Source organism: Erpetoichthys calabaricus, chromosome 13 (assembly GCF_900747795.2).
Source record: "Erpetoichthys calabaricus chromosome 13, fErpCal1.3, whole genome shotgun sequence".
In the NCBI taxonomy this organism is placed as follows: Eukaryota; Metazoa; Chordata; class Cladistia; order Polypteriformes; family Polypteridae; genus Erpetoichthys; species Erpetoichthys calabaricus.
The window spans coordinates 90197721-90221715 of record NC_041406.2 but is presented as its reverse complement, the minus strand read 5'-3'; the positions used below and the strand labels follow the sequence as shown (position 1 = coordinate 90221715).

The window sequence follows — 23995 nt, the reverse complement described above, 5'->3', positions numbered from 1 at the left end:
CTCAAACGCAAGTTCGTTATTGGACTGGGAACAAGATGGCCCGTTTCCGGGTTAAGTGGTCACGTGGCAGGAAGGGGTGGGTCCAGGTGGACGGACAACAGAAGTGGCTGTCAATCTTCTATTGTGCAGCGGTAATAGAAGAGACGGCATTAGACCACAGCGCCACCCCCTGGTCTGGCGGGTGATTACCGTCACCGGGGCCCTTAAGCTGTCTCCCATGTGCATGCGTTTTTTTGGGATTTCTCTGGTAATAAAGTCACAAGTTTCATGGTGTGATCGTTCTATTGGCCATCATGGTGTTGGAGAGCGGTGACATGTTGCATGTTAATTAGCACATTAAGCTTATTTTCTTTGACATTTTTGTACATTCCTTATGGTGGATTTGGGTTCTGTTTGTGGTTTTATATACTGGAGCACCCACATTTAGCATTTTAATTTTACTGTTAGTGTCTTTTTCTTAGTTATATTTAATTCAAACCACGTCAAGATGTTATTATTGTTTCCTGTGGGATCTTCTTTTTTGTGAAAATTTTGCTATGTTGTTGCTACCCAGGGATTGCTGGGAGTGTGCAGTGTGACGTCATCCGCACGACTGCATGAAGGTTGACACCGTGTACTTCCTTGTTGTCAGAGATTACAGATTGACACTACAAACTGTGGCCTGAGAGTTTGTGGTTGAAATTCCCAATAAAGACTTTAGCGCTACAAAATTGGGGCTATGATTTTCAGTTACGTTCCTTTGGGTTTGATAAGTGATAGGATTAACTCTATGGTGTAATACAGAAGGACGAGGCAAGATGAAGTGTTGGGGTGTCTCTGCAACAAATACAGTTTTAAACAAAGGAGAAAATGATCGTGAAGATGGGTGGGTATCCCAGATGGGATGGGGTACAAGGAAAGGAGATAGAAGAAGAAAGGCAGAATGGAAGTTGGCAGTTTGGTTATCCTGGCATCCCAGTATGGTTGGATCAAGGAACACTACCCAGCCCAGAGGTCAGTGTGGTAGAAGGGCTGGATGGAGACCACCGTTCAGGGCTACATGCTCCCCTGACACATGAGGTGGCAGCATCCCTGGGCAGTTCTACCAGTATGGACACCCAAAAGGCATGCTGGGAAATGTAGTCCTATGGAGCAGCATTGTTGGGATCCAGGGGGTACCGCCAGAGGATGCTGTGGGGATTTGTGATCCCTGATTTCGGAGACTTCTGCTCAACCTGGAAGTGCTTCCATCGGGCTGTGCCCTAGTGCCGGAAATACCCCCAGGTCTAAGATACAAGAAACCTCTCAGCTACATCCAGGCAAGTTAGATTTGGGAGAGGAGCTGGAAACACTCTCCAGGGAGGAGTGGAGGGATAAGAGAGAGAGAAGAGAACATTTGTGGTTACACAACATGTTAGAAGCATTTTGTAAAATATATGTGAAAATAAACCTTTTTTAATTGTACCAGGACTTGTGTTGTTGTGGTTGTATTTGTGGTTTGGGGGGCTGCAATGCTCCCTACTGGTTACAAAGGATAAAACAAAAAGGGTGGACCATCATGGTCTATCTTGGGGGAACCCTTCAGATGCCAGTTCTCTACTGAATGCCTCCTATTGAGTTGGCATGTCTTTAAATACTGGTGGAGATGAAGGGTAGAGGGCTTCAGGGTTCGGACAGGTAGAGATGTCAGTTGTCTTCCGGCTGTACTTTGTCAGATGTACAGGAAAATAAAGGGAGAAGGAGTTAACAAGTGCAGCCTATCTCACTCAGTCAGGTGAACACATGACAACCTCAGAGGACCCCAGAAAACGCTCCTTAATCCCACATGTCTGACAGTGGTTAGAAACTTAGCTAGGCTCTGACGTACGTCTCATCTTTTGGTCCGCTTCTCCTCTTGCTTCAGCTTGGCATTACACAAATAAGAAATTTTCTGTACTTGTGACAATAATGACTCTTGTGGTAGAAATTTAATCGATGTAAATAATCATCCTGAAGAACCAGGCAGGAGGAAGCTTGTCGTCCATCTTTAGTTTTGTGAAAAGGGACATCCCTGCAGCTAACGAGAATCGCAGAATGGATGGTCCCCAACCAAAGGCACAGAGACTTAGTCATATCCTCTCGGCACACATGACAGATTTGCATATCTCTGTTATCTCATACAAAAGAACACATCTTACTGGCTTTAAAAATAAGGCACCTTGATTGCACAGTATAAGGCTTCACTGATTTGTTAAATCACAAAAACTGTGCATTGGCCATGTGGTGCATGCCTCACATTCCTTCCTCTAGTTCAGTGGTTTTCAACCAGTGTGCTGTGGAAATAATAGTGTAGCGCACCTGAGTCTGAACCTGAGGGGGACGAGCTCCGCAGGTGGTCGAGACCTGCCTGAGGAGGACAGGACTACCTGGAAATGCTGGCATGGAAGCAGCTCTGCAATCTCTGTGCTGTAGACACAACACTTAGAGCACTTCAGACGTGTCTCCTGGGTGCTATATTCCATCCGTGTGGGTGTGTGGTTGCCGGCCAGTCTCATACGACTGAAGGATAGTGGGGATACGAGTTGCCTCTGGGGTGGACAAAGGGACGAAGCAGCTGGGAGATGCCAACAAAGTGCTTACTAAGTGCTGTGTCTGCGATTGGTGATCTTCGAGCTGCTTTTTTACCAGTGGCGGAGGGGGGCGGTCAGATTTTTGGGGGTGGCATTATTGGCCAAAAGGCTCAGTACAATTCGTTTTTTTAAGCAGCAGGGTTCGGAAAAATATCACTCATGAATGAAAAAAGTAAAATTCTTTGATTTTTATCCACAAATGCTTCAAAAATAATTTTCAGACTGTCCTTCTGTGACGGCATCAGACACAGCAGTTGAAATTTATGAGGCAATCACAAAAATAAATATAAACATTACACCGGTAATAATTTCTAGGAAGATAAACAACTAATTTACAATTTATAATTTCGTTTCATTATCTATCCGAATGCGTTCTTACTCTGCACAGATAACATCCACACCTATCACCTGTACACTACAGTGGTTCTGGCTTTTGTAGCATAAGTACAGTGCATCCGGAAAGTATTGACAGCGCATCACTTTTTCCACATTTTGTTATGTTACAGCCTTATTTCAAAATGGATTAAATTCATTTTTTTCTTCAGAATTCTACACACGACACCCCATAATAACAACGTGAAAAAAGTTTACTTGAGATTTTTGCAAATTTATTAAAAATAAAAAAAAAGAGAAAGCACATGTACATAAGTATTCACAGCCTTTGCCATGAAGCTCAAAATTGAGCTCAGGTGCATCCTGTTTCCCTTGATCATCCTTGAGATGTTTCTGCAGCTTCATTGGAGTCCACCTGTGGTAAATTCAGTTGACTGGACCTGATTTGGAAAGGCACACACCTGTCTATAGAAGGTCCCACAGTTGACAGTTCATGTCAGAGCACAAACCAAGCATGAAGTCAAAGGAATTGTCTGTAGACCTCCGAGGCAGGATTGTCTCAAGGCACAAATCTGGGAAAGGTTACAGAAAAATTTCTGCTGCTTTGAAGGTCCCAATGAGCACAGTGGCCTCCATCATCCGTAAGTGGAAAAAGTTCGAAACCACCAGGACTCTTCCTAGAGCTGGCCGGCCATCTAAACTGAGTGATCGGGGGAGAAGGGCCTTAGTCAGGGAGGTGACCAAGGACCCGATGGTCACTCTGTCAGAGCTCCAGAGGTCCTCTGTGGAGAGAGGAGAACCTTCCAGAAGGACAACCACCTCTGCAGCAATCCACCAATCAGGCCTGTATGGTAGAGTGGCCAGACGGAAGCCACTTCTTAGTAAAAGGCACATGGCAGCCCGCCTGGAGTTTGCCAAAAGGCACCTGAAGGACTCTCAGACCATGAGAAAGAAAATTCTCTGGTCTGATGAGACAAAGATTGAACTCTTTGGTGTGAATGCCAGGCGTCACGTTTGGAGGAAACCTGGCACCATCCCTACAGTGAAGCATGGTGGTGGCAGCATCGTGCTGTGGGGATGTTTTTCAGTGGCAGGGACTGGGAGACTAATTAGGATAAAGGGAAAGATGACTGCAGCAATGTACAGAGACATCCTGGATGAAAACCTGCTCCAGAGCGTTCTTGACCTCAGACTGGGACAGCGGTTCATCTTTCAGCAGGACAACGACCCTAAGCACACAGCCAAGATATCAAAGGAGTGGCTTCAGGACAACTCTGTGAATGTCCTTGAGTGGCCCAGCCAGAGCCCAGACTTGAATCCGATTGAACATCTCTGGAGAGATCTTAAAATGGCTGTGCACCTACGCTTCTCATCCAACCTGATGGAGCTTGAGAGGTGCTGCAAAGTGGAATGGGCGAAACTGGCCAAGGATAGGTGTGCCAAGCTTGTGGCATCATATTCAAAAAGACTTGAGGCTGGAATTGCTGCCAAAGGTGCATCGACAAAGTATTGAGCAAAGGCTGTGAATACTTATGTACATGGGATTTCTCAGTTTTTTTATTTTTAATAAATTTGCAAAAATCTCAAGTAAACTTTTTTCACGTTGTCATTATGGGGTGTTGTGTGTAGAATTCTGAGGAAAAAAATGAATTTAATCCATTTTGAAATAAGGCTGTAACATAACAAAATGTGGAAAAAGTGATGCACTGTGAATACTTTTCCGGATGCACTGTACGTATATTAAACTAATAATTAGAACACGGCTTATCAGTGTGTCTATACGATATTCTTGTCTAGTTGATGCTTATAAATAATTATAGGTGAAAAATTATTGCTTTTTCTCTATATATGAATAAATCTAAGCAAAAGTTATCTTAATATTTCTCTATGCATCATTTTAATTTTCCATTTAAATAGATTAACATATTCAGATATGTTGAAGGGCGGCAAATTGAAGGACCGGAGTGGCACGAACTCGAGCTATGTCACTGTTTTTTACTGATTGCTCTGGTAGCCCCACCCCTTCGGACAACTGAACACGTGAATGAGATGTGATGTGTTTGTGGTTAGTAGAACAGTGGTGTGTCTTGGGGTGTTTTTACTTAGAAAAAATGTGCCACCACAGAACAAAGGTTGGGTAACACTGCTCTAGTCAGTTAAAGCCTCATTCCCTCACCAACCGTCTGAGGGCAGAGCACGTGGGCACACGCAGCCGCTAGCAGTCACTTGGATGTACCAGTTTCGCTTTGCCTAGTCAGCTTGAAGGCCTGCATGTTTGAGATTTAAAGTCTGTTCTCTCGCTAGAGCTGTTTGAAGCTGTATGTATGTGTGTGTGTGCGCAGTGTCTGGCTTTGTCTGGTCAGACCCTCCTTTCTTTATTGAAGCATGGATTCTAGTCTATCTTTCTGTTTTTAGTCCATCCTGTATAGCTGGCCTCCTTCAGGCAGCCTGGGGCTTGTCATTTATTCCCAAGTGATTACAGAAACATTGACAATCTCTTCAGAGGACTGGGTTTGAATCCCACTGCTGCCACCAAAATGTGACAAACTGTGTTTGTGTTTTCTTTCATACTTTACAAACCTACATCGCTCTTCACCGAGTATAGCCTCTGAATCCTTGCATACTTTTCCAGCTAGAATACAGTCAGTCATGTCAGTCAGTCAGTCAGTCAGTCATTATCCAACCCGCTATATCCTAACACAGGGTCACGGGGGGTCTGCTGGAGCCATTTCCAGCCAGCACAGGGCGCAAGGCAAGAACCTATTCCTGGGCAGGGCACATACACACACCAAGCACACACTAGGGACAATTTAGGATTGCCAATGCACCTAACCTGCATGTCTTTGGACCGTGGGAGGAAACCGGAGCAAATTAGTCCAACACACCACCGTCATATTCTGGCATTTTTGGCGTGTTCCTGATTATTCTCATTCTTACTGTTGTAACCCACAGGCTTTACCGTCCATAAGAATAAGGGCCAGGTCTTGGTTCTACGTCTGGATGCTCACTGCTCTTTGGCCTCTTTCGGCCTACAGTCAAGACTACGTGGGGTACCACTCAGGTGAGTGCTATGAACGTTGGTGATCGTGGTCTGTACCTATGCTGGTGTTACTGGGGGCATCAGTGACAAAACACTTCCCACCTAAAGTAAAACTTTTGAGCAAACCCCAAAGTTGTAGCCATATTGGTCAGTGTCGTCACTAGAAAAGCTCAGTCACCACTGGACATCATCGCATCACAAGCAAACGGTAACATTTCTGCCTGTGGTTACTCTTGAACTTGCATGTTTTTCTCCCGAAGGAGATGATGGCGTGCACAGTCATGAAGGATCTGCAGTGGAAGATCTTAATGGAGAGCCGTCTGCATTTCATCCACCAGGTAACAGAATGAATGGCCCGTGAGAAAGAGAGAGACAGAGAATTTCACACTGTAACCGATTAAGTGCATGTAACTTTAACAACGCAAGGACACCTCCAGGGATTGTGAGGTGTTGGATCTACCAAAAAGTATAAATGCTGTGGCAGATGGCTGGGGATCCTGCCCAGCCGGGACGCCTAGAAGGACCGGGAGAGGGACAATACCTCCCCTGGACCACAAGAGGGCAACCACCACCCTGGTCTACATCGGGGGCCACGGGATCAGAGCTTAGAAGCTGAACCCTGTTGGGGCCCGTGGCCACCGGCAGGGAGCACCCGGAGGAATATGGAGCCCTGGACTGCAGCACGTCTGCCACTCCAAGAAGTGCCACCGGAAGATCATTGCGAAGCACCTGGAGCAATTCTGGGCTGTTATAAAAGGGGCCGCCTCACTCCATTAGGAGAGCCAGAGTCGGGAGGAAGAAGACAGAGCTTGTGAGAGGAGGAGTGAGCACAACAGAGAAAAAGAAAGAGAAAGGAAAGGACTGTGTACTGATTTGTGCAGTGTTTGGAGCTGTGTACAGGAGGCAGCAATAAACGTGTGTGTTTTCATCTGCTGTGCCGGGCCGTTCGCAAAATTATTTTTTCAACAGGTCCCTGCCTCTTAACTGGCAGAGTGTCCCATCTGGGATGCCATTGTGAACTTGAAGCCCAGACACAGACAGACACGGACACCAATTGTCCCAAAGCACACACGTTTATTTTCTTTTCCTTTTTACAGCACACACAGTACACCAATCACCACCTATCCTTTTCTTCTTATTTTTCTTTTCTTCTCCCTTCTGTTCTGCCGCCTCCAATCCTCTCTTGCAAGCTCTGTCTTCTGCCTCCCGACTCCGGCTCGACTAATGGAGTGAGATGGCCCCTTTTATAGTGCACCCGGAAGTGCTCCAGGTGCTTTCCGATTAACCCCTGGCAGCACTTCAGGGTGTGGTGGAAGTGCTGCAGATCTTGCTTCCGGAGCGGTCTGGGCGCCCCCTGGCAGTGGCCACGGATCCCAACAGGTTTGAGCTTCAGAGCCCCAATACTACCCAGGTTGGCTGCTCCCTCATGTCCCAGTGTATAAATTGCCCTCCTCCTGGTTCTCTGCTCCTCCAGGTCTCCTGGTAGGGCACAATCCCCAGCCATCCATCACAATGTCCAAAAGGAAGATTTCTTGGGAATTACAAACAGTAGGAGGGTTTACAAGTAAAGGAAGCCATGAGCGAGTAATTGACATCTCCAAGAAATACTTCTTCCAAGGGGAGCCGCCAGCCCAAGTTTAACTAAAAAATGTATTTGTCCACTCTATGAAGCCATGTCAAGAGTTTTGTCCTTTTTTTTCGTTTAACTTACACTCTAACTCCTTTTCTGTTATGTTTCAGAGGAATATCCTGCCAAACCCACACCCGAATACGAAGAGCCCACCGTTTCACCCTATGACCCCTATCCTCAGCCTACACCCATAGTTACCATGATCACTGAGGAGGTGTACGCCTACCCCACCACAACCGAGTCTTATGTCGCCGCCAAAGAAGAGACCACCATGACGACGAGGGTGCCCTACCGCTACCGGACCACCACGCCGAGTCCATATGAGGACATCTTTCCAGCTCCTGGCATCTCTGATGATGAAGGTGCCTGCTCTCTCTCAGTTTCATCATCGACACCTATTCAGACTTTGATTTGCACACTTTAAGCAGTGAATTGATTTGTATTTTATATATGCTAGGCATGAGGGGTTTTAAGTAAGTTTGTGTTTGAATATCCACAAGTTATATTCAGAGGATATTAAACTCCTTTACCCTCTTCACACTTTAAAAATTAGTTGTGTTACCCATCTAAGATGGGCTCAAATTTAAGTATTTAACGTAGACCCTAGAATTCACGATTACAGTGCACCATCTACTGGAATGGATTTTATAATGCATGTGGTAATGCAACGCATTGAATTTGCCATTCCAACAGATGACGCATCATAAACATTTGTAGCAATTAAATGCCTAAGTAGAAACTGTTAAGAATCCTAAGAAGTAAAAATTACACCATAATGCAATGTGTCTGATGCTTCTGTCTTGACATTCCTGTCAGACCTTCTGATTACTTTTACTTGGAAGCTTAGAGTATTATAAGACACATAAAATACTGCATCTTTACTGTCTTTACTGTCTTATCTTCATAGGGACAGACATCCTGGGAGAGATGAGGCTCCGCACCATGACGGGAGTGAATGTGGTGCCCGGTACTCAAAGAGAAAAGTCAGCTTACCGACTGGGACAGAGAGTGCAGGCCAGCCGGGAGACAAGGTAGGGCATTTAGGTGTCTCTATAATAATAAATAATAATTCATTACATTTATATAGCGCTTTTCTCAGTACTCAAAGCGCTATCTACACAGGGAGGAACCAGGAAGCGAACCCACAATCTTCCACAGTCTCCTTACTGCAAAGCAGCAACACTACCACTGCGCCACTATGGACCCTCAAAACGAAAGTCACTGTCACTTAGAAATGCATGTTGACCCCTAAGGTGTGGGTGTTTGTGAAATGTTTCTATCTATCTATCTATCTATCTATCTATCTATCTATCTATCTATCTATCTATCTATCTATCTATCTATCTATCTATCTATCTATCTATCTATCTATCTATCTATCTATCTATCTATGGTCTTCATCACTTCCACTGACAGACTGAGGAGATCGTTCCTCCCCCAAACAATGTGACTTTTCAATTCCACCCTTTGGGGTAAACGTTAACATTATTCAAAGTTATTGTCTGTTATACCTGCATTTTTATTACTCTTTAATTTAATATTGTTTATCATCAGTATGCTGCTGCTGCAGTATGTGTCTATCTATCTATCTATCTATCTATCTATCTATCTATCTATCTATCTATCTATCTATCTATCTATCTATCTATCTATCTATCTATCTATCTATCCATTTTCCAACCCGCTGAATCCGAACACAGGGTCACGGGGGTCTGCTGGAGCCAATCCCAGCCAACACAGGGCACAAGGCAGGGAACCAATCCCGGGCAGGGTGCCAACCCACCGCAGCCTATCTATCTATCTATCTATACTAATAAAAGGCAAAGCCCTCACTGACTGACTGACTGACTGACTCATCACTAATTCTCCAACTTCCCGTGTAGGTGGAAGGCTGAAATTTGGCAGGCTCATTCCTTACAGCTTACTTACAAAAGTTAGGCAGGTTTCATTTCGAAATTCAAAGCGTAACGGTCATAACTGGAACCTCTTATTTGTCCATATACTGTAATGGAATGCAGCTCGCTGGCCGTGGGAGGCGGAGTTGCGTATCGTGTCATCACGCCTCCCACGTAATCACGTGAACTGACTATGAACGCAGTACGTAGAAAACAAGGAAGAGCCCCAAAGAGCGCTGAAGAAAACATTCATTACACAATTGAGAAGGCAGCGAAACAATAAGAAGCGAGCGAGTGACGAATACAAGCATATTCATAAGTGCAGTTAAGGCGGAAACAAAGCACGGTGTAAACCGTAAGTTTAAATTAAGTTTGGCAAGATTGCTTTTCTCCTGTACAACTATACGTTGCATTCTCAACAGTAAGCTTGCACAACTTGGTCATATTACAACCGGAGTGCTGAACTGACAACGTGGTATACAAAGAGAACTATCCCATGGATTAAATAAAAACGCTGCTTCCTTGGCGAAAAAGGATGGCCTTATATGGCGTTCGTTTATAAAACAGCGGAGAGGCTGTGTAAAGACTGCTTCACAAAAAAACAGCAGAGCGCCTTATATGAGCAAGCAGTCAGCTAAAGAAGGGAATCAATAAATAACTATAATCGAAATAAACGAACAAAAAATAGCGGAGAATCCGCGGATTACATAAAGGAAATAGGTATCTGAACAGAAAAGTGAGTCTCAAGTACCTACACAATAACTATAACAATCGTAATAAACGAACAATAAAACAATACAGAACCGCTAAGCAAGGAGAAAGGACGGCCTTATATGGCGTTTGTTTATAAAACAGCGGACAGGCTGTGTAAAGGCAGCTTCACAAAAAAACAAATCCTTAACAAATTGTTATTGGTATATTTTCCCTCAATTTAAAAAGGTTTTCTTTTCTTCTTAATTAAAATTTAAAAGCAATACTTCACCAATGCGAAGCGCGGGAATTTGGCTATATGCAGTGAGTGTGTATGCCTGATGAGCCCAGAATTAGGGCGAAACACGTGTCGCGTACTCTTTGCATTATTTGACAGTAAACTATTTTCAACCATTCTATGATCTGCTTCTCAAAACTGAGGGCACCGTGGCGGATGTAGGCTGACTTGCTGGCCAACCACAAGTGTTACTTGGTAAGTAACCACCCATACAATCAGATTGTGATTCAGACTACGAATGGCGTGAATGTAATTACCCCGATCTACATGTTGTCAAATAAACGAACCACACGCCGTGGCGCAATGTTAGGGGCTTCGCCTCTAGCGCCGAGGTTCGATTCCTGTAAGGGAGTGCAGTGAGTGTGTACGCCTGATGAGCCAAGAATTAGGGCGAAACACGTGTCGCGTACTCTTTGCATTATTTGACAGTAAACTATTTTCAACCATTCTATGATCTGCTTCTCACAACTGAAGGCACCGTGGCGGATGTTAGCTGACTTGCTGGCCAACCATAAGCGTCACCTGGTAGGTAACCACCCATACAATCAGATTGTGATTCAGACTACGAATGCAGTGAATATATATATATGTATATATATATATATGTGAATGTATGTATGTATGTATATATGTATGTCTAGATTTATATTTATATATGTGCATATGTATATATATATGTGTATATATATATGTAGATATGTATATATTTATATGTATATATATATGTACATATGTGTATATATATATATATATATATATATATATATATATATATATATATATATATATATATATATATATATGTAGATATGTAAATTTGTATATGTGTATATATATATATATATATATATATATATATATATATATATATGTATATGTAGATGTGTATATGTATGTATATATATGTATATGTAGATATGTGTATATGTAGATATGTATATATATGTATATGTATATATATGTTTACATAACCTCTTTAACATACTACTTCTCCGCTGCGAAGCGCGGGTATTTTGCTAGTCTATAATATAGTGCTTTTCTTTATCAATCTATCTATGTAGGCCACCAGAGGGCACCCAAGAGCCTCAAATACAAGATACAATTCTGCTGAACACAATTTCATGCAAAATAAAATGATGGATAATGTGCAATAATTCACTTACAAGATTGCATCAGTCCAGTACAATTATAACACACACAATTGGTCACTCTCTTGAGTGTGTGTCATCCACCTCCCCCTGATTCTGATTCAATGATACAGATTAGATGGCGTCTTTTATGCATGACCCAGGAGTGCTTACACCTCAGAAGCACTTCTGGGCCAGACGGAAGACCCCCAAAATATGTATAGTGTTCCCCTGCAGCTCCCTCTGGACACACCTCTAGGGACTACATCTCCCAATATGCCCTGTGGATATGCAAATGGGAGTTCCACCAGAGAGATGCTGCCACCCTGTGTAATGGGGAAAGTACATGGCCCAGGAAAGCAGTCTCTATCTCTCCTTCCATTATGGCTTGCCAACCAGGAAAGGCACCAGCAGCCACTCCAGCAGGTATTTCCGTCCATCCTCATCCTTCTGTTATGGCCTCCTGGTCGGATATGGAATTTCTATCTATCTATCTGTTGGTTGGTCTTGTCTTGTCTTGTCTTACCTAAACCTAAAAAAAGATGGGCATTGTCACTTAGAAATGTATGTTAACTCCCTAATGTGTGGATATTTGTGAAACTTTTCTTGGCAGTTTCTGTCCCATTTGTCATATCCCCCTCAGTCTGTCTATTATTTCTTTGTCTGTCTTTCATGTCCCTTAAAATACACATGCTGTTCCTTTCAGTATCCCTCAATTTTAGGCTCACTTTGCCTCTTTTATTTTTAACGGAGTAAACTTACAGAGAGGTCTACTGCCTGCCACTACAGGTGTAAGATGCCCATTGTGTAGCCAGGGTGCACTAGTTATTAACTATCTAATTGCTATAAGAAGTTTAAATAAATACATAAACTACTATTTTTAGTGGCATTACATTGAAAGGGTTAGTTTTCTTCTTTTCTCTTTTTTATTTTGGATCTTTTTCCATTAAAATGGAATAAAATGAATGTTTCAGCTATGGCAGAAAACATGTGAGTTGTCTATTGTGTCTGTGCTGACTAAGCAGTCACCGCACATTGCCGATGGGAGGCCTAATGGATTTTCATCATAGGATGTTTGCAGTATCATCGGTTGCCTGTTATCAGCAAGGTGACACAAACAGGATTGGTGTGCTACTTCGGCCAGACTGCCAGCAGTTTTATCTGACACAGGGTACCGGCAGGACAGGGCAGCGTAACTCGGTCTTGTTGATGGTCCAGCATGGCGCTGATCCATATGCTACAAGTACTAAATGAGCAAAGCGTTGGTTTATTTGTTGAGTGTTGTAAGGATGAGATCCTGCCTTCAGGCTTTTATGACTTACATTATAGGCTGCTGAAGCGTGAATGATGGTGGACTGCCAGCCATAGCTGTTGTGCGTCCAGTCAGTCGAAACAGACAAACGCTTCTAAGCAATGACTTCTTGTCTGCTTATTATGCAAAAGTGTACAAAAAAGTAATACTAATAAGAGCCATGAGGTACTGTACTGTTTGTAATTTTTATTTTTACAACATAAATTGATAGCTGTTCCATTCTTTCTATAAATATGTTACAAGCTGTCATGTTCGCGCAATTATTCTAAAGCAACTTAGTTACATTTTTTCTTTTTTTGGTTATAAAATCAGGATCTTCTTAGAGACTTCAACATGACACAACCATCTTTAAGATGGAGGAAGAAAACGGAACACCAGACACAACAAGAACACGAGACAGACAGGCATCAGCAGGAGTTGAGCTCACGATGCCAGATCTGCAAGGCAGCAGTGCATGTGATGGCGTTACCTTTGAAAAAGGATTTTAGTGAGCCATTAATTGTGCTTTTTAAAAGAGCAGGCCACACATTCCCCATCCTGACTATGCGGTTGTGAGTGTTATAATGTTTTATAGGGCAGAACAGAACTTTAAAACGTGAGATTTCAGTTTTATATTATAGCTGCTGTAATGGACGACACACATGGACTGGCATTCCGACCAGGAATGAACAAGAATGCTTACCTGGCCCGCCAGTTCAATGGAAGGATTTGTTGGAGATGAGCACCACTAAATATTTTCTCCCCCAATACACAAGGTGGTAGCCACTTTGGGTTAGGATTCCAATATAGACACCTGCAGGGCATGCTGGGAGCTGTAGTCTGGTGAGGCAGCCTTGTTGGATTCCTTGGGGACCTGATGGGATTTACAGTCCCTACTTTGTGGGACGTCCGATTGAGCCGGAAGTGCTTCCACTGGGCTATGCCCTGGCACTGATAGTACTCCAGGGTCCAAGATAAAAAAGAACACTCAACCTCATCCAGGTGAGTTGGAGTCAGGTGTAAGGAGGGGAAGCTCATCTGGGAGGTGAGAAGGAGAGAAAACAAAGAGAAGAATTGTGTTGTGGTTGGTTTATGCCTTGTTTAAAGCCTTTGTGCAAAGTATTTTATTTAAATGAACCTTTTCTTTATACCAGAACTTATATCTGTAAAGTTGTGTCAGGGGTTTGGGGTGCTGCAACGCCCCTAGGTGGTCACACTGTGTATTGTTTGCTTTTCTTCTTAGAAGTAGTTACACAGAGATTTGGCATTCTGGGTTCAAATCCTGTGCCTTGATGGTTTTGTGTGTGGAGTCTGAATGCTTTCCCTGTGTCAAGGAACTTTTCTCCTGGTACTTCAGTTTTCCTCCGACATCTTAAAAACGTGTGTCTGGTTAATTGGTTCTAAGACAAAGTTATTTTTGTAAAAATACATTGATATGATGGGGATACAATGTGAATTAATACACAAAATATAATAACCATCAATTTGTGTTACACAAATAAACAACAAGAGCACAGGTAAAAGTGAGGTGGAAAGGACTCACCACGGACTTGCCTCCATTATTATGGAATGTTCAGTTGCTTTTAAATAAGTTGGACAAACTTGTATATGTTGTGGTGAGTCATGGAGAGCTTGTGTGCTGTGGATATTCAGCTTAAACATCTTATTTCAAACTCTGTTTTAATGTTGGACGGGTTTCATCAGATGTGATCAGACAGAATTAAAAAGGCAGGGCAGGGGAACTGAACTTCTATATGAAGTAACAATGGTCAGAAAAGGAACAAATTATAATTAAAACTAAAATGTGTAATCCAGACCTTGATCTGCTTTCTGAGTTTGTTCACGTCACTGTTCAGGGAGATAAGCTACATCATCCTTGTTGATCTTTAATAACTCAGTGACCGACACGACTCACTCTGTTACCGACACTCTAATGATGAATCATTCTGACCCTAGAATGCTGGTGACTTTAACCAGGGGAACATCAAAATGAACAAACATCTATTAGCGTGTTCCTCTGGTGGACATAACAAGCTGGGCCTGCTCTGTTCAAATGTTTAGGCATTTAAATGTAAACCTGTGGCACAACTGGGCAGATCTGACCATCTTACTGCCACCTACAAGTCTGTTATTGACAGCCATGGCTCTCTGTTCTTCATATTGTTATTATTTTTTTTAATTTATAATTTTCTTGAGCTTCTGTATCTAAGCCTATCCTTACATTTTTCACTAGATGTTTTATTGTATGTGACATATAAAATTTGTTGGCGCAGTGGTAGCGCTATTACCTCGTAGTAAGGAGATCAAGGTTCGTGTCTTGGGTTCTTCCCGTGTCTACGTGGGTTTCCTCCACGTGCCAAAGACACATTAGGTGGATTGGCAATGTTAAACTGGCCTGAGTGTGTGTTTGTCCTGTGATGGACTGGCGGCCTGTTCAGGGTTTGTTCCTACCTTGCACGCTATGCCAGCTTGGATAGGATCCAGCACCCCACACAACCCTGTTCAGGACTAAACAGGTTAGAAAATGACTGAATGATGAAATTTGATTTGACGACTATTACACCTGTAACAGACTGGTTCACTGTCCAGAGTTGTTTCTCCACAACAACAGTCATGCCACCTGCTCTTCAGAACAGGTTATCCACCTGAAGCTAAGCAGCACTTGAATGGGAGACCAGCTAGGAAATTTGGGTTGCTGCTGCAAGGGGTGACGGCGAGGCCAGCAGGGGGCGCTTACCCTGTGGTCTGAATGTGGACTCCAATACCACAGTGCAGTGACAGGGACACTTTGCTGTAAAAATGGCGCCGTCCTTTGAATGAGATGTAAAACCGAGGTCCCAACTCTTGGTGGTCATTAAAGATCCCTGGACCTCCTTCATAAAGTGCTGGGTGTATCTCGAAATCCTGGCTAAACTGCCCTCCATGGCCTAGTCATTCTGCCTCCCAAATCATCCCCTGTCTCTAAATGGCTCACCACTTAACAGTGGATGTGTGGTGAGCGTACTGGCACCAAAATGGCTGCCATCACAACATCCAGGTGGATGCTACACATTAGCAGTGGTGGAAGGGGCTCACCAATCACTTAGTAAAGCGCTTTGAGTAGTGAGAAAAGTGCGAAATACATGTAAAGAATTATTATTCTAACAATGAACTGGATCAAGTAGCTTTGAGAACGTATGTATGCAGTTGTATATTCAGACAGAAGCCCGCATGCACGCTAACCCAAGCCCATTATTTCACTTTCCCATCGCAGGCTTGTTCAGCCCCATGGCTTCCCTCAGGAATTCTCCATTGTGTCCACCTTGCGCATGAGAGACGAGACTCCTCAGGAGGTGTGGAACCTGTTGAAGGTCAAGGACAGGCAAGGGAGAGATCAGTTTCACCTGAGGCTGTACGGGGAGATCGATGCTGTCGATGTGTACCATGTGGGCGCCGCAGGAGACGAGAAGGTCACCACGTTTGAGAACGTGGAGCGCCTCTTCGATGGAGGCTGGCACAAGCTCGCACTGAGCGCTCAGAGGAATCGGCTCACACTGTTTGTGGACTGCAAGCAGGTGGGCAGCTCCCCCTTCTCCCAGTACGGAACAGTCAGAACAGATGGTCTGACATCCGTGGGTACAAGAACTCGTGATGACGTCACTGTTATGGTAAGTTGGTAGTATTATTATACTGTAGTCATTGTAAGCATGAATATTCATCACTAGTTAGGTTTTTGACAACAGTTGACATGAACCTGGAGTCTAGTTTGAAATGTATAAATCAATCTATGATATTATGAGTAATTTGTATCATTTTATTTTATAAATGTTAAATTCATGCTGTCTCATGGGTTCACATTTACTAATTTACACATTTATTGCTATATTTAACATTGCAGCATTTTTTTTATTACGGACACACTGTGACATTCATGTCTAGGGTGACTCTTCCTATGAAGTCATTTAATAGATTGGGAGAGCATGGGGGGGTCATGAGGTCACTGGAAAGGGGTGTGTGGTGCTCCCGATATCTCTACAAAAGGACGAAGGTCCAAGTCTTTAGAGTCCTGGTGCTTCCTGTCTTGCTATACGGTTGTGAGACATGGACACTATGCAGTGACCTGAGATGAATACTGGACTCGTTCATTACTGTGCCTCTTCGAAGAATCCTTGGGTACCGTTGGTTTGACTTTGTGTTGCTCATGGAGTCCCAAATGAGGCACATTACCTGCATTGTGAGGGAGCGTCAGTTACGACACTACAGCCATGTGGTGCGATTCACTGAGCGTGATCCAGCTCACAGGATCCTCATTGTTGAGGACCCGACTGCCTGGGCCAGGCCAAAAGGACGCCCACGTAACACCTGACTGCGGCAGATAGGAGGTCATTTCTGAAGGGTGGGACTGGGCTGCATGTCTGCCTTGGGGGGTTGCCAGCCAGGATCCCAAGCTGTTTTGTCATGTGGTGGGTGCAGCAACGTGCTGTACCAGTGCATGCTCCCCAACTTGACCTGACCTGGTACACACTGTCGTAAAATGTAAATATTGCAAACATAACATCCCCCCACTCCCCACCAAATATACAGAGTCTCAGAATAAACATAACATGAGTCTTGAACTTTTATAGAAATAATTGAAACCGTAGAGAACAGCCCTTTTTTCAATGTGTGCTTCTTCCAAAAGTCAAATATTATTCCAAAGTCTACTCCAGTGCCTTGGAGCCGCTGGCTGGAGTCTTTTGAAACTTACCTCCTGGCTGTTGATTTGGAAAATGTAAAGTGATGCGTGCAAGAGAGCTTTGCTCCTACACTGTCTGGAAATGGATGGACAGTGAGTGTTTAAGACTTTGGGGAACGCAGCCACAAACTCCGCTGCTGTGACTGGCTTGGAGACGCACTTCTCCTATTCACAAAGTGTTATCCTCTGGCAAATCCCGTCCTCGTCGCCAAAATGTTGCACACAATAAGAGAGCGGACTGGTGTAGTTTGTCTCAGAGAGGCGCTTATTATAGAATTCCCAATCCCGCCAAAAATTGCCCTCTAACACCAAGCACTTTACAGCAAACAAGCACATGCTATCGTAAAATGTAAATATTGGAAACATAACACAATCTTCATCTACAATAGCATTTTCACATTATTTATGAATGTATATCTATCCACACTAAAATGGCTGAAAACGCATACGAAGCCGACGTTCACCAACACTGGGCATGTGTACAGTGGTGGAAAAATCCTTGAAGGGATTGTAACGTTGCTGGCCATTGGATTTATTGCAGAACTGTAGGGACTGGAAAATGATTTGGCTTTTGTGCATTGTAAAATGATACCAGGAACACAGATGAAGAGTTGGGGTACCAGATTGTAAACCTGTTTAATTTGAAAGGTTTGAAGAAAATAAACACGCAATTAATTGTGGAGATGTCTCTGCAGACACAATTCTGAAACAGAACTGAAGTAGGTAGGTGGTTTTCTGGGTTATGAAGATAGACAACAGGAAGGGGCGGGCCCAGGGAGACAGACACCGTAGATGACATCAGGGATGAAAGAGCCATCAGTCAGCCAGTGTGCAGAGGGAGAAAAAGAGAAAGGATTGGAAAACGGGGCCAACCCCTGGCTCAGTGGGTAACTGCATTCACTAGAGACCTCAAGCTGCCCCGCCATGTGCACGTGGGTGACAGCATGCATGCAGCATTCAAACTGCCCATAAAGAAATTTAGATGCATACAAGTAAGTGACACAAGTGCCATGGAAGGCAACTCTTCTGTGCCCATGATGTTGGAATATGGCTTTAGTCAATAAAAGGCGACCAATCAGAGAATGAGATGTAATGAGCAGCAACCAATCGGGGAAGGGCAACGTAATAAGCACTAACAAATCAGAATGTGATTAGAGGCTGCTTTTTAAAAAGTGTTCGTTTTTCCTCGTCAACATTGCAACACCAAGCCAATATTTCTGTGAAATCTATGGCTCTGGAGAGTGGTTTTGAAAGTCTCCGTTTTCAGGGGTTAAAATGCAGGACTACTGTAGAGGAGATGAAAGGCAAAAATGGAGACTAATTTCTGCATTTTAAAACAAAAGTGTAATAGTGTGGATGAAGCCTAAAGTGTAAGTGAAAATAAGTTTCAGAAGACACGGCCAACATTAGGGCAGCCCAGGGGGGATCAACTGAGAAGATATTGTAAGTAATGCAGGACGTTTTCTTTTTCCTACAGGTTGACTTACAAGAACTCCAGATCCATAGCACTGCGGCCAAAGCTGCAGATGCTCTCTGTTGTGACATCCCCGGAGTGGTCAGTATCCCATCCATACATTAAGCCGGACATATTGCCATCTAATTAGACCATTAATGTGTATTTTTGTTAATTTCTTTTTATGCAGGAAGATGAAAGGGTAAGTTTCAACAACCTCCTCATCATCTACAGGGTTAAAGTCTAATGCTGCACTAATCACTTGTTGCCTTTTTGCGGATTCTCTTTCCTTCTAGTGTGCCCTGATGGGGTTGACGGCTGACCCAACCGATTGTGACTGTATGCCTGGGGAGCCTGGTTTTGCTGGTTTCACTGGGCCAAAGGTAATTCATCTATCGGTAGAATGCAGGATAGATGTTTATTACAAAAATGAGCATTTTGTGTAATAAGGATGTTGAAACCATTAGATACCTATAACGTAACCTGGCTTGGAGCTGATTTTTCCAACAGAGTGTAATTGCCGACCACAGAACCAATGAAGTCAGTCATGTAATGCCCCAACATCATGAAACACCCTCATTGTCAATGATGAAACACCCATCACTTAAGACTATGGTTAAGATTAGGGCCCCGTTACACTGTAGTTAAGATTAGGGCCCCGTTATAATATGGTTAAGATTAGGGTTATGGGCTTGTTTCCTCAGCTTTTATAGGAAATGATGGAAAAGGATACATACAAATAACATTATAAATTAAATTAATTAAAAAAAAATGCCAAGGGGCATTTCGTGACAGATATGGTTGGCATTACCTGACCTGTGTCCTAATTATTGCAGGCTTCAGTTAGACCCTTCTCAATTTTTCTGCCATAATGTCATACATTTCAGCGGTGCAGTTTGTTGCTGGCTGTGTTAAGTCCAAGTAAACTGAAACCCGAATTTATTCTAGATTGTAGAGTAAATTATGTGTATACGACTAATAACTCCAGCATGAAATTTAGGACATATGAGAGCAATGGTTAAGAAGGCTAAAAGACAACAGGAGATAAATAAAAAGTCAAAGATGACCCAAAGAGATTCTTTCAGTATTTTAGTAGTAAAACAACAGTCAAGGAGGACGTGAAGAGTATTCAGAACAGTAAAGGTGAGCTACAAAAGTGTATGTCAACCACTGGGTTATGACTCAAGTGGGTCGTGGGATGCCGCCAGTTGGCCACGAGTTGCTATTGAGTAACAGTCATGCTCGATGGTGGGTTGCGAAGACACTTATATGGGAAAAAGTGGGTCGTGGCACCAAAGAGGTTGAGAAACACTGAGCCAGAATATACGGACAGTGAAATAGCAGATGCTTTGAACTTGCTTATATGTGAGAAGAAGTCGGTAACCTTCCAAAAGTATAAGCGGCTACTAATAAGGTACCTAGTGACTGTGGAGGGAAGGAAAGCTCACTCAACCTACCACACCAACTCCAGCTGCTCCATTCACGACAGGGTCTTAGTAAAATAAACAGATATTCCAGGAAGGCCTTTTTCGAACAGTCACGAAAGAAGTAAAGACCAGACGCATCATTTTTAGTATCCTTTATTGAAGACTCGTGTTTGTATTCAGATTTAATAAACTTAATGTAACTTGGCCTTGCTGTGCTGCTCTACACCGCCCGCTAAAACCCCTGGCACACTTCCTGAACATCCATAGACCCACCAGAGCAGCAACCATTGTGCGCAAATTAGATTGGCTCTGTTTTTCTTACAGTGACTTAGAAATTATAGAGAGAGAAGTACTGTTTGGATTAAATAAGCTAAAAACTAGCAGGACCAGATAACATTTATCCTTGAGTGCTTAAGGAAGTTAGTGAGAACATATATAAACCCCTGAGATATATTTTTTCAAAAGTTTCTGCGCAGTAGGGCAATTCCTAAATAATGGAGGCCAGCAGATCTTATCCATCTATACTGAAATGGTGATCAAGCTGATTCATGTAAATATAGTCCAGTAAGCTCAACGTGCATCACCGATAAATAAATGGAAGGAATTATTAAGGAAAAAAAATTTGAGCAGCACATGTGTAGGCCAGGAGTGTTAGCAGATACTCAGCATGGGTTCAGACGAGGAAGGTCGTGTTTCATTAATATGCTGGAATGCTATGAGGAAGTAACAAAATAGAGAGGTGCATATGGCATTATTTTATTTATCTTGATTTTCAGAAGGCTTTTGGTAAGGTCCAACATGACAGGTTTGGCGTCAAATTAAAAGAAGTGGGAAGTGGTGGATGAAAAATTGGGTCAAGCACAGGAAGGAAAGGGGAATGGTGAGGAGAACATGTTCAGAATTAGGTGATGTTAAAAGTAGTGTCCCTTGGGGTCGGTGATGGTCCTGCTGCTCGTTTTTTGTATATATAAAAAGGATCCAGAGAAGAATTTAACCAATAAGGTGACAACATTTGCAGATGATACCAAACTAGGTGGAAGAGCAAATCAAGTAGAATCAGCTAAATTCTTGCAGTGGGACTTGCACCGCATACAGGATTGGGAAATGAAACTTAATGTAACTAAATATAAAGTATTACATGTAGGAATCTGAGTACGCAATGGGAGATCTGAAACTTTAAAGTACATGTTGTGAGGAGTACACAAGAGACATAGACATAGATAGATAGATAGATAGATAGATAGATAGATAGATAGATAGATAGATAGATAGATAGATAGATAGATAGACTAGATGTGACAGATAGGGGGCGCTATCACTCCCTTGAACCCTCTGATCAGACACCAGATAAAAGTACAATAATTATTTATTTTATAATAATACTGTGCACCAAGCACCTTCCACTCCACAATACTCATAAACACTACAATTCTCAATAACAATAAACAATCCTCCACTCCCAGACGCATTGCCACCCTCCCTTCTAACTCAGCTCCCCGTCTGGGATTTCCCACAGTCTTTTATAGTCCATGACCCGGAAGTGCTTCTGATCCTTCAGTCCATGTGATTACCCAGCACTTCCGGGTCAGATGAAAACTCTTCTTCTTTATCCCGGAAGTACGTCATTTCCTCTGTTGCTGTGACATATTTCTTAGGGTTATAGGGCAAATAACAGTCCCTGGGCCTCCCTGCAGCGACTCCTGGTGGCCCCCATGGTATCCAGCAGGGCTGGGCATTAAAACTCCATTGTCCGTGATTCCCTGCTGGCATTTGGGGCACCTCCATGCTGCAAGGAGGGCTCCATCTGGCGGCCTGGGGGTATTGGCCAGGATGAATGGCCGGCCATATCTCACAATAGATAGATAGATAGATAGATAGATAGATTTTCTCACAATAGATAGACAGATATATACTTTATAATCTATCTATCTATCTATCTATCTATCTATCTATCTATCTATCTATCTATCTATCTATCTATCTATCTATCTATCTATCTATCTATCTATCTATCTATCTATCTATCTATCTATCTATCTATCTATCTAGTGGAATGGTCATTGTCTATATCCAGTCAATATGCAGAAACGATCAAGAAAGTTAACAGGTTTTATATCACAATGTGTGAAGTACAATTTAATAGAGATTAAGTTGTATAACATACTAGTGAGGCCTCGCCTGGACAACTTTGTGCAGTCTTGGGTTTCCATATTACAATTAAAGGACATAGCAGCACTACAGAAAGTCCAGAAAAGAGTGATCAAGCTGACTCTGGGATTGAGTGGTATGAGCTATTATGAGAGACAAAAGAGCTGAGTCTTTTCAATTTAAACAAATGGAAATTAAGAGTGGACACGGTTGAAGAGTGTAAAATTATGAAAGGAATCAGTACAGTGGATACAGTTGTTACTTTAAAATAAACTCTGCTGGAAGAACATGAGGACACGGTTGAATAAAGACGTTAAGGGCAGATTTGCACAAATGTTAAAAAGTTTTTCTTCACACAAAGAATCACAGACACATGGAATAAGTGATCAGCTAGTGTGGTGGAGAGTAGGACTTTAGGGACCTTCAAGTCTCGACTTGATATTCTTTTGGACAATCCAGATCAGGGGTCTACACCTCTGGTCCTGGAGTGCTACTGTGGTGGTAGGTTTTTATTCTAACTCCTTTTCTTAATTAGTGACCAGTTTTTGCTGCTAATTAACTTCTTTCCCCTTCATTTTAATTGACTTGTTTTTTAAGACTCAGTCCTCTGAATTGCTTTATTGTTTTTCCTTCTATCATCCTCCAGTTTTGGAAGAGTTTTTGTGTTCCCATTTTCATTGTCTTGGCTGTCGGTATTGCACTCTTGTCACTAGCTCCATTGTACTGCGAGCCGATGACGATAAACTTGAACGTAACATTATAATCAGAGACATTTAAAACTGACGGTCTGTGCTTCTTGTATGGTTGCTGCTTATGAAACAGGGTTCACTTTCCAGTTTTAAGTGTTTATTTAGTACAAGAACTGTTCTTTGTGGTCTGCTTTATTTGTTAATTGAGCTCCATTTTCATGGTTGTATGACTTTTTAAAAGTATCAACTGCAAAAACATTTCAATGAGTTTGTGATTTTGGTGAATTGTGAATTTCAACCCATTTCATGGTATCCCAAGATTTTGGTATGGTACGATATAGTATAATATAGTACCATATAGTAATACAGTATAATTTTCAAGCAAATTTCATTAATTAAATTGATTTCTATACCTGTAAATTGGGAATTTAAATAAAAATTGTGCCATGTAGTCATTTTTGGAAAAATTGTCAGTTTTTGGCCCCTTTCTTTTAGTCCTGTTATTTATGTAACTTAGGACTTGAAGACAAATCTCAGCCACTTCTATAATTTTGGTGTATTAATATTTAAAGGCGTGTATGATGCACACTGTGATTCACATGGCGTGTGTAGGACAGGATAACAGTAGAACACTCTAGACGAGAACAGGTCATTCACCCCAACAAAGCTCAC

General features: G+C 42.6%; 1 protein-coding gene across 1 annotated transcript in view; it reads left to right on the top strand.

Annotated features, from left to right (window-relative positions):
• Positions 1 to 23995, top strand: part of LOC127530007 (collagen alpha-1(IX) chain-like) — a 49222-nt gene that overhangs the window by 7986 nt on the left and 17241 nt on the right. The window contains exons 2-9 of the mRNA XM_051935558.1: positions 5874 to 5982; positions 6222 to 6299; positions 7702 to 7953; positions 8499 to 8622; positions 16146 to 16539; positions 19084 to 19161; positions 19250 to 19261; positions 19356 to 19442. Coding sequence (XP_051791518.1) covers positions 5874 to 5982; positions 6222 to 6299; positions 7702 to 7953; positions 8499 to 8622; positions 16146 to 16539; positions 19084 to 19161; positions 19250 to 19261; positions 19356 to 19442 — 1134 coding nt within the window. The remainder of the gene's footprint in view (positions 1 to 5873; positions 5983 to 6221; positions 6300 to 7701; positions 7954 to 8498; positions 8623 to 16145; positions 16540 to 19083; positions 19162 to 19249; positions 19262 to 19355; positions 19443 to 23995) is intronic.